We start from the raw sequence: 11,398 nt of genomic DNA, 5'->3' as shown, positions 1-11,398 counted from the left end.
CATACTATACAGTATATCTACATAATATAGGGTTGTGCGTACATGAGGAGAACTGTGTTTTTTAGTTTATTATTATTATTATTATTATTGGTTTGTTTTATTATTATTATTATTATAACATTGTTTATTGTATTTTAGTGTTTTGTTTCTTGATATTTTTCCGTGCCCTTCCAAGGTAACGTTTTTTATTTTGGGGGGTCTTTTATTATGAAGTCTTCCAGCGGAAATACACATTCGCGTTGTACATAAGTTGATGCTAGAGGCAGAAGCTAACCAAGTGTTCATGCTGGAGCCACCCAGCAACCTATTAACATCTGAATTGGCTTAGTGTGCATTAGAATTGACTCTTTAATTTATCATAAACATTTCTAACGTTTTCCAACTCCGTAACAGACCCCGTTAGCCCACACACAGATACCGAAATACAGGTGTGTGCATCGATGGTGCAGACAGGTAGCTAGCTGACTAGCGTTAGCTCGTCCTACCATTTAGGTCCTTCATTTTCTGTAAACTTGAGATATTTTAGCAGAATGGATCTATTCGAAGATCTACCAGAGCCCACACAGACCAAAGGTGAGTACTAAAAAGTAAGGAAAATGTTAATATTAACCCTAAATATGAATGGGTAGACGTTACTGCTACGTCTGTATAACACACTTTCTTAATGTTAGATACCATATGATGATCTTTGATACAATACTAGCAGAAATCAAATAATATTGGTTCTTGCTTCAGTCACAACAAAAATAAAATTGGACCCAACATGGACCCTTGCGGAGCACCTATTTTAATGCACATGCAGATCATTAGTACTATTTTATGTTGTGTATTTATTCACCACCTGCAAGTTAAAATTAATGTTCTTCATATTTATTTTCTTCTATTGTTCACACTTAAATCTGTCCTTTAATTTTTCAGCTGCACAATTTCTTGTGTTTGTTTTGATTGTCTCTCAGGTCCAGTTTCAGTAGCTTCTCCAAAGTCCACCAAAGAAGAGGAACACAAGGGGGAGGAGGAGAAAAGACTAAAACGAAAGCATGGTGATGCAGACTGCCACAATGACAACAGTGAGAGAAACGAGGCCGAGGAGCAGGGGAAGATCAAGAAACTATGCAAAGAAGGTTTTCCGCTCTTCCACCCCAATGTTTGTTTGCTCTTTTTCCTCAATCTAAGCCTCGGACTAGTTCAGTTATGACCTGATGGCGTGTGTGAAGACTGACATGTTTGTTGTGGTCCAGGCCTCCCTGTGCTGAAAGGATTTGTGGCAGCGAGACGAGGAGAGCGGGAGGAGATGCAGGACGCTCATGTGCTGCTGCCGGACATGAGTGTGTGCCTGTCTGCTCTGCCTGGACACGTGTAAGACATCAGACAAGCTGCTGCCAAACGGAACCGTATCTATAGAGAGTATGTGTGTCTCTCTGATGTTTCTTTTTGTCCTGCAGGTCTCAGGTGTCCTACTTTGCAGTGTTTGATGGTCACGGAGGAGCCAGAGCATCTCGATTTGCTGCAGAGAATCTGCACCATAACCTGGCCAAGAAGTTCCCCAGTGGTCAGTTTTAACGCTTGGTTTTCGTTATCAAAGGGGGTTTGAAAGTTCTCTGATGGTTGCGTTCCGCTTTTATCCTTGTCTTTCAGCGACTGCTTGTAGCCTCATTCAAAGAGTACCTTGTATTAAAGCTGGGTGAAAAAATCATATAATCAAAGTCCAGTATTCTTTATCTAAATGGTTATATACACTCTATGGGAGGATATTTTATTTTTAAATTAATTGGAAATGTTTGTTACAATACCATTTTTTAATTTGACTTGATTGTTGTAAAAATCCACTTAGATAGAAGTTGGAACACCAAATATTGTGTTATTTATTATTCTTAATTATCATTTATTGTAGACAAAGTCCTACACACTGTCTAAATTGAACAAAAACATTGGCAATATTTCTGTAAATCAGATTTGTCAGCCTTTTTTGTCCTCTTCAAATACCATGTGTTTCAAAATGATCACATCTCGACTAACCAAACAAGAGTGCTACCTCATACCTACTCTTTCTCAATCAAGGAAGGTCTACCTCCTAAATTTTTTAGCTTTTTAAGTATTCATTTTCATGGCGATGTAAAAAACAACAACAAAGTAATTCCTTTTCTAAAGGTTAAACTGCTTCCTCTCTTCCAGGAGAAAAGGAGAATTTTGATAAGCTGGTTAAGAAATGTCTCCTGGACACTTTCAAACAGACGGATGAAGATTTTCTGAAGAAAGCCTCCAGCCAGTAAGATTGTGCAGCTTTACATCAATCAGCTTGCAGTAATATAGACTAAAGCTCACAATTATCTGTTATAATTTATCACAAATGAACACACATAAACCACTCACAAATCAGAGGAAAAGGACGCCCCAGATCACACACTTTGAATGGTATTTATATGAATGAATTATCTGCTTAAAAAAAAACAAACAAACTATGAAATTATTTCCTGTTTAAGAAGCGTAGGATCTGTACTTCCATGATTTAGCATGATAGAGCTCCAAAAAAGGAATAAAACAAATAATAGTGTAACACTAAACTGTATTGGATATTAAGAAGGAGAACTGCCATAATATTAAGAGGAATTACTGGATGACTATTACTAGGTAAATGCTTTCTTAATATTTCCAAGTTATTACTTGGTAAAATGCAAACTTAATAGTATGTAATTATCACTTACTACTATAAAATTACTATGTAATTAAGGCCCAGTAAAGGTGCGACCAATGATAACAACCAGAGTAATTTTACTGCCTTTCAAATACTGATTAGGCTGCAAACAGGGGTCATATGTAGCTATTGTACCAACTTTCACCAGATGTTAAAAAATGTGGGCATAAATGGTTGTCTGGGTTTTCTTTTCTCCTCCAGTGTCATCTTGTTTTTTACATCAGTGCCCTCCCTTAAACGGCTATAGCAGCAGATGTTGGTGACATGTCCCTTTTTCTTACTTGATACTGTACTGCAGCATCATTTGCTCTCTGTCCATGTTGTTGAACAGGAAACCAGCATGGAAGGACGGCTCCACCGTGACATGCGTGCTGGTGGTAGACGACATGGTGTACGTGGCCAACCTGGGAGACAGCAGGGTATACTGGGATTGTATTTCTTTATCACATCAGCTTGAACATCAGTTGCGTAGATATGTGAAGGATGCTGTGGTTTTGTGTTTGCAGGCGGTACTGTGTCGGATGGAGGCGACAGCGGGAGAAGACGGGCAGAGGAGGTCACTGACTCTGTCTCTGAGTAAAGAACACAACCCGACCATCTACGAGGAGAGAATGAGGATCCAGAGAGCAGGAGGCACCGTCAGGTACAGAACCCCCCTTCACTAAAAGAAACAGTCCTGCTGAGCCATGAAATGTTCAAATGCAGCTGAGAAATTTTTTTATTTTAATAGAAGAAGAGCGTGGATCTTCAGCCTGGTTATTCATAATCAGTAATGGGATGCTCTTCTTAAATATAGAAGATTCTAAGCATATCAGACTTTCATGCCAGATGCAACCTTTATGTCCTCCTCAGTGACACAGACACCACCAGGAGGAGGGCAAGATATCACTTTGAATCACACAGCATCTGTTAAATATTAGATTTCTTCTCTGTAAATCTGTTTTCTCAAACAGTATAATGCTTTTTATGCTTTTATTTTGAAGGAGGGTGAAGGCTTACAATAGAATTCAGTTGATTTTTCTCTCACGCATGATGAAGACATGCAGTCAGAACACACTGTAAAGTTTTTTTATAGCCCACAGCAGCAAAGATACAAATACTGAAAAGATAATTTCATACTTCCATAAAATCTGATTTATAAAAATCTATTTTAAAACCTATTTTTTCATACAAAAGTTGGCTCTATCCTGTATACTGCTGCAACCGATTTGCCATCCATTCCTCCCTTTTTTATTTTGAGAGACCCCCCTAAAACAGACTGGAATTTATAATCTAGATTTCATAGTAGGGACCTTATGTAGTCATTAAATATGGAGGTAAAACACCTCAAATATTTTATAAATTTGCAGCTCTGTAGAAAATCTCTGAAAAGTTGTGTTTCCAGGATTATTCACATCAGTAATTAACAGATTCGAACCATTCAAACATCAAAATCTTCAACTAAGTTAGGATATTGCCACAATGGCTTTTCTCATTTATATCATTCAAACTTTCTGAGATATTCAGAAATTTTCAAAAAAGTTGGGACTATTGGAATGAATGGATTTAAAGTTCAAAATGGTCACATTCTCACACTTTATCACCCTTAAAAACTCAAGCATACTTACACTAAGAAAATCCATTCAACCTTTAAAATATCCCCAAGACATTAGGCTATTCCAGTATATTTCAGCATTTCCATGTCATTCTGCATTTTTTCACAGAGACCTTTGAAAGTTGATTAACATTTTCTATTCTTTTCAATGGCAAGGAATGTTTAGATGCACCAATGGGGCATGGAATCATCGGAGTGAAGAGGTTGTTGTGAATAACCGTTAACTTAACAAACAAATTACAAATGAAACCACATATATGTTTAAAAAAAAAAAAAAAGCATAAAAGTGTAGGCAATCTTGTCCTGCTTGTGTCGAACCAGTGACCAAAGTGATAGAGTGTCCCTTTTGGCCGGTAGACAGCCAACTGTCTCAGGAAAACCACCAACTCCCCCATGTACCTTCATGGAATATTTTGGCAGATATTTCAGAAGGACACCAGAAGAGAGGACTCCTATGTACCTACATTTCTCATACTTCTATAAACATGAAATTAACAGGACTGTTTCATCAAAGCCCTTTGGTGCTCCTGGTGCAATCTGTTTGATGATACTAGTTCTGGGTTAAATGCAGTGCTTTGCAAAGTTTGAGAGTGTGTCTTCAAATGCAACATTGCTGAAATCAGTTTAGTTGCCGGGCGGATTAGTAGCAGTTACCATCAGCAGCTGTGAGAGATGAGCTAGTAAATGCCCAATAATGAGACAGACATTCTTCAACATTCAACATGACACATTAGCAATTTGGCATCAGCTCTTCAACAAAATATTAAACATGTTTAAAAGATTGTTTCATGGGCACGCAGATGGTTTAGGGGTTTAAGGCGCTGCCCATGTACGTGGGCGGCCCGGCTTCAAATCCGGCCTGTGGCCCTTTGCCACATGTCTCTCCCTGCTCTCGCCCCCATTTCCGACTCTATCCACTGTCCTCCACTATCCAATAAAGGCACAAAATGCACAAAAATAAATCTTAAAAAAACGAAAGATTATATCATTAAACCTTCAGTAATGTGTCTACTTATTCAGTATGTAGTATTCACAGCACAGTTTTTCAGAAACTCTCCAGTTTTGCTTTTTTTTTTTCCCGAACAACCAAATAGCATTTATGAGGAGATTTTTTTAACTCTTTTCTCTCTTTGCAAAATGACTGATTATAAAAATATTCTCTGAGTACTTTCATGTTCATTCACCAAACTAACACTAAATATTTGTGTGTATGTGTGTGTGTGTGTGCGTGTTTCAGGGACGGCAGGGTGCTGGGTGTCCTCGAGGTGTCTCGCTCTATCGGAGACGGTCAGTACAAACGCTGTGGAGTCATTTCCACCCCCGACCTGAGGAGGATTCAGCTCACAGCCAATGACAGGCAAGAATACGTCCTCTAACTGCCCATTGGTTTAAGGATAAATATCACCACCTCCAAGGAGAATGAATCATCAGTCCTGAAATGAGTTTACCTACATCCTGGTAGAGATCTCCCTCCCATCATCTCTGTTCTTCTGATGATGATGAAGTCTCAGCAACCAGCTTGTGCTGTGCCTGTCCATGTAAATGTCTGCTGCATGACATATGAGGGGCACCTTAAATTCATGTGGAATTTTCCTGCTTTATGAGGGCCACATTTGTGCAAGATTCCTGCAATCTCATGCCAGAATCAAGGCCTTGTTCAACTATATTGGGCTTAAAACAAATGAGTTTAAAGACACCTTTACCAGGTAGAGCAGTTGCAGCACTACTCATATGATACAGAGTCAAATCATCCAAGCACACAGTCAACTGTAAACATTTGACAGTAGTTCTGACACAGTGTAGGAGAAGTGTCCTTTGGTCAAACAGTGAGTAGGTCTGCACTGTTGTGTTTGTGAAGTTGGTTGAACAAAGCAAAAAGACGGGACTCAATTTTTGTCGTTTACCATCAGAAAATCGTTCTCTGACTTTAGTTTTATTTAAGAAAATTCCCCTGACACTGCTCAAAAATAGCCACATTTGACTGGTGGTGGGTGCTAATTTCCCACCCTTGGTCTGTACACTGTGTTTGAAACTAGCAATCAACATGTGATTATTTCCTTTCTTGGCCAGGACACTCTTGCAAATGAGATTATTAATCTCAATGAGGTTTTCCTGGTTAAATAAAAATAAATAAATATAATTATTATTCAGGTTCCTCATCTTCTAACCATTCTATATTATAACACACAACGCTATTTCCCCAGAAATTTATATAGAATCTCCCAAAATCTACAAATAAATGTTCAAAATTTCTCAGAAAGTAACTAAAAATTAAAAACCTGCCTCCCACCAAAAAAAATTAAATCAAATTCCCCAAAATGTAGAAATAAATTCTTCAAATTTTCATAAAAATACCAAAAAAAATTTAAAGCAACGCCTCCCTAAAAATACTAAATAAACTTCTTAAAAATTTACAAATAAATTTCTCAAATTTTCATGAAATTACTGAAAAGTATCAAAGCTAATTACCTTAGAAATTTGAATCAAATTCCCCAAAATTTACATAAATGTTAAAAATTTCCATAAAAATACCTCAAATTTCCAAAGAAATTCAAAACACTTTCCCAAAAATTTACAATAAATTTATCAGATTTTCAGCAAAATCCCCCTAAAAAATTCAAATCAAATTCCCAAAAATTTACAAATAAGTTTATCAAATTTTCAAGAAGATGCTATACATTCTCAAAACAAATTCCCCTCTAAAAAAATTCTAATCATATTCCCAACAATGTACAAATAAAATACAGTACAAATACATTTTCAAAGCACCCCCCCCCCCCCAGAAAAAAAACCAAATCAAATTCCTGAAAATGTGACAATACATTTCTCAAATTTCCACAAAAATATCTTAAAATTTCTAAGCAAATTTCTCCCCAAAATTCAAATCAATCCAACAAAAATCTTATTGCAATTATTTTGTCCTATATTGTAAATTTGATATGGATTGTAATGAAGGGGGTGATGATTCTATGGATTTCTTATTTGGAAGAAGACAAAAGTATACAAGGAAAGTAGGAATTTTGGTCAGTTATTCTAGAAAATATTGGCACTTGAATGTTTGCATGATGTGTAGAGCAAAACACCTCTGCCTCAAAAAATATATTAAACTGGTATTTAAAACTCATTTCAGGTCAAAGAAATATTGCACCCTCTGCAATTTGAAAATTACAGTAGGTCATATTGCGATTTAATCTACATTTCGATTAATTGCCCCACCCTATTTGAAACTATAGTGGAAACACGGTTTCAGTCCTAACTTTTCTCCAGTCCCTCATTTATGGGTGCCCCTTGGGACTAGTGTGTCACATGAAAGGCTGCAATTATTTTAGTATTCAGTAGTTCTTGAAAGGTTTACAAAAATGCCTGCAGAAGCAGAAAGGACTTTAAGTTTGCAGTAGTGCTGCTATTGCACTTTGTATAAGTAGCTTTATGATCAGAGAAGATGTTTTTAAAATATGAATTTATTTTGAAAGCAGCATTGTAAAACCTCAAAGTTCCATATATTTATGCGAATTAATATTTGGTTGTTTTGTGTTTTGAAACACACACTTTCACCATTCTCTGCATTTTCCTTGATAACCATGAAGTAGAATCATGATAGCATTTACAGATTATATAGCAAAAATGCCCTGCATAATCACAATTGCACATTACAAACTGTGCAGGATAACTTGGAACAGAGTTAAAGGGTTAGTGGTGAAATCTTCCCTGATGAAACAGGATGACCACTTAAAACCCGGACACGCCATTAGTGGTCAGCATCAGCATTCACATAGCCATCAGTGTTACCCAACATTTCTGGCATGCCTTTCTTCAGCTGTGGTAATTTTTATTGCATGGCTTGTTTGCATTCTTTGTGGTTGTCAGTAGCAATTCAGAGACTTGCAAAGAGAAGATGGCATGTTAAAAGGCCTGGCAGAGTCAGCATGTGGTATGATGGATTTGTGACTTTCCCCTAAACACTTGATTTTAAGCATGCCTCTCTAAATTCTTCATTTGAAAGTCTATGTAGCCCTGGGACTATCCCTGCCCCTACATCTTATCAAGAACCTGGACATCCTACCCCTAGACTCCAGTGAAATTACTCTGATTAAACACGTAGATTGTAGAGGTAGGGCTAAGTCGTAGGCACAAGGGGTACATTGGTGCCGAGCCATTATGTCTCATTTGTAAAAACAGATTTTTCTGATCTTGTCTCTTCCAGAAGCTCATGAGTTTTTTTTCCACAGTTGACCTTCTCTCTGTCTGTCTACTCTGTAGGTTTATCATCCTGGCCTGTGACGGTTTGTTCAAAGTGTTTTCTGCTGATGAAGCTGTGAAATTTGTGCTCAGCATCCTACAGGTTTCTCTTTTCTCTTTCTTTGATGATTCTAACTGTTTAACACCTCTTTTCTAAATGTTGTTCCAGCTTTAAGATAAATACAATGCTATAGTTTGATGGTTGCCAATCTTGAGCCCACCAGGATCGACACAAAAAGAAGTGATACATTTCTGGCAGATCTTTACATCAGTTTTTGATTGCTTTTGTCCTAAACACAGATTTATCTTTATGTTAAATGAAGCTCAGCATTAGTTCTTGCAGGACTTGCTGTGATCAGCTGACGGCCAGTTGATCCCAGTTATTACCTCCCAGCTCCCACAGCCAACCACAGCTCTTTCTCTCAACACAGCGGTGCATTTAAATATAATATATTTTTCACTAATGCTGATGCACCATGCTGCTCATCCTCCTCTACCCCAGCCTTCTCTTTAATAGCATAAAGCTTGCACCTTCATTCATATAAATGCTACTATGGATTAATTGCTTTAGAGCTCATTTAATTCATAGACATTGTTATAAATGTATCAGTCCATATGGGGGTTTCTAGCCACGTGCTGCTCCCTTGAAAGTCAGAGCATGCTGCTTGACCAACCCGTGGAGCTTACTTTGAACAGAGCCTTCTCCACCAACTATTCTAAAGAGAAAAGATGATTAATACATGAATGTTATTCAAGCTAGAATATCACTGTTGCATGAAAGGAGGGAGAAAGAGCAGAAAAAATGTTATTTTAAGTAATTTATTAATTCATAACTTAGGTTTTTATCCAAGAATCAGCCTTTTGATTATGCAGTAATGACTCTACTTTAGACTCTATAACACTGAGTCATGATTTCAGCAGTGTAATCAGGAAGTGGTCATCTGAGAGCCTTTAACTTCATGAAGAACATCCAGAAATACATTTAGTGATTGCCTAAATTGAAGTCAAATTAAGTTCTAGAATTGATTTACAGTTAAAATGATTCAAGACTATGATTAACATTCTTTGTTACTTTATTCTTTTACTGTGGGGATGATCTGAAGATGAAGCACAGGTAAAGTGGGGAAGGAGGATGGATTATATACATAAATAAATGAGTCTATAGGCACTATAATATGGTGCATATTTAATTGAATGGCATTGTTTTGTAAATAAGCATACAAATTAGGGATGGGAAATAATCTAATTGTGATTTTTTTCCCCAATATTGTGATTGTGATTTGATATGCGACTATTCCCTAAGTTCCTCATCTTTTGTATTTTCCAACAAATACAAGCAATAAATCTTTCTATATTATAACAAACACAACATTACGTTAAAGAAGGGCTGAACACTTTTGAAAAATATCTAATTGTTGAAATTTTGACTCGTATTGCAAATTGTTTATGAACTATCGTTTTGAAGGGAATGATCATTTTTATATCATGGTCATATTTAATCAGAAAAATGTACAAAAATGAAGTAGGATTTGTTGTACACTATTGTAAAAAATGGGCCATGAATGATTGCATGATCTGTAATGCTTATCATCTCTGCTGCAAAAAAAAAAAAATTAAATTGGTATTTTGACTTACATTTCAGGTTAAAGATATATTGCAACTTCTGCGATTTTAAAATTGCAGCAGGCCGCATTGTGATTTCATCTGATTTTTGATTAATTGCCCAGCCCTAATTAGATGAAAAATCTCTTTAGAAGTTCAGAACATGCTGGATTGCTCTTTGCTTTTAATTTGTCTTCTGCATTGAAGTATTTCAGTGAAAGTTCTCTGTTAATCTACAAAAAGTAATTAAGCAGAGGTAGAAAGGAACATTAATACACTTCCTGTTTATATCCCCCAGAGCATCATGGTTACAGTAGTTTATGTGCTTTTCCAAACAAATGGCCAAAGAGGAGAGTTGCAATGCTTTTAAATTAAAGTGAATGTTTGGTTTTGTGCAGATTGTTCTAACTGCCTCCCTCCCTTCCTCTCCCGTCTCCCCCCATGTGCAGGAGGGCGGTGTGGAGCAGAAGGAGGGCCTGACGGAGGAGGAGCTGCGGTTTGAAGCTGCCTGCCAACAGCTGGCAAGTGAGGCGGTGAGGCGAGGCTGTGCCGACAATGTCACTGTGATTCTGCTTTCCATCAGCTTCTGAAATTTGCATCTATATAAACGTGACGACACTCTCACAGAAATGTCTCCCAGCTGTTTCATCTGTTTCCCAATAAAAATCCCTTTTCTTTATTTCTGCTGTTGACGTGATTTATTCATCTGTTTGTGTTGTTTTCACTGTTCGAACACTGTACGTCACAGAACAACAGCGGTGCTGTTTAAGATCAGCTTGATAAACAATACTTGAATAATTTTTTAGTACAACGGGGTATTCAATGATGCAATCTCCCTATTTTAATGATCAATAGTATTTAAATGTGCTTAAACTTGACTTCTTTTGTTTTAATCTTTATTATTACGGTGAGCTCACAAAAATCTAGCTCAAACTATTAGAATATTGTAGAAAAGTCCACTTAGCAAAGGATTCCTGAGCCTTCATTCTCTCACTCTGGTTCGGCACAGTCAACCACAATCCAGAGGACAACCGTTAACACCCTCCACAAGGAGGGTAAACCACTGAAGTCCATTGGTGAAGAGGAAGATGAGAGACACCAGACTCAACAATCCAGACAAGCTCCAGGCTGCTATCAGAGCAACCTGGGCTTCCGTTACACCTGAGCAGTACCACAGGCTGATCGCCTCCATACCACACCGCATTGATGCAGTAATTCATGCAAAAGGAGGCCCAACTGAGTATTGAGTGCATAAAAATCAACATACTTTT

The 11,398-nt window shown here is 37.3% G+C and overlaps 1 protein-coding gene across 2 annotated transcripts; it reads left to right on the top strand.

Annotated features, from left to right (window-relative positions):
• The first annotated feature begins 255 nt into the window (after positions 1 to 255).
• On the top strand, positions 256 to 10,806 carry LOC121523201 (integrin-linked kinase-associated serine/threonine phosphatase). 2 transcript variants are annotated; one of them, XM_041807985.1, is made up of 10 exons: positions 256 to 573; positions 957 to 1,121; positions 1,239 to 1,356; positions 1,443 to 1,549; positions 2,173 to 2,266; positions 3,024 to 3,111; positions 3,199 to 3,335; positions 5,524 to 5,643; positions 8,547 to 8,628; positions 10,577 to 10,806. In XM_041807985.1, the coding sequence occupies exons 1-10, from the start codon at positions 531 to 533 to the stop codon at positions 10,715 to 10,717; spliced, it is 1,095 nt and encodes a 364-aa protein (XP_041663919.1). In that variant the 5' UTR covers positions 256 to 530; the 3' UTR covers positions 10,718 to 10,806. The 2 variants fall into 2 exon arrangements, with proteins under 2 accessions (XP_041663919.1, XP_041663927.1); XM_041807993.1 differs by lacking the exon at positions 256 to 573 and having other exon boundaries at positions 981 to 1,144.
• Positions 10,807 to 11,398: the final 592 nt, after the last annotated feature.

This window comes from Cheilinus undulatus, linkage group 2, assembly GCF_018320785.1.
Source record: "Cheilinus undulatus linkage group 2, ASM1832078v1, whole genome shotgun sequence".
NCBI classification, from domain to species: Eukaryota; Metazoa; Chordata; class Actinopteri; order Labriformes; family Labridae; genus Cheilinus; species Cheilinus undulatus.
This window is presented reverse-complemented; position numbering and strand designations above follow the sequence as displayed.

What these genes read in the sequence shown, in the direction of transcription:
- LOC121523201 (XM_041807985.1), top strand. Translation starts at nt 531, where the DNA reads ATGGATCTATTCGAAGATCTACCAGAGCCCACACAGACCAAAG. An exon ending in AGAGCCCACACAGACCAAAG is followed by an intron (nt 574 to 956) that starts GTGAGTACTAAA and finishes ATTGTCTCTCAG; the next exon opens with GTCCAGTTTCAGTAGCTTCT. An exon ending in AGAGCAGGAGGCACCGTCAG is followed by an intron (nt 3,336 to 5,523) that starts GTACAGAACCCC and finishes TGCGTGTTTCAG; the next exon opens with GGACGGCAGGGTGCTGGGTG.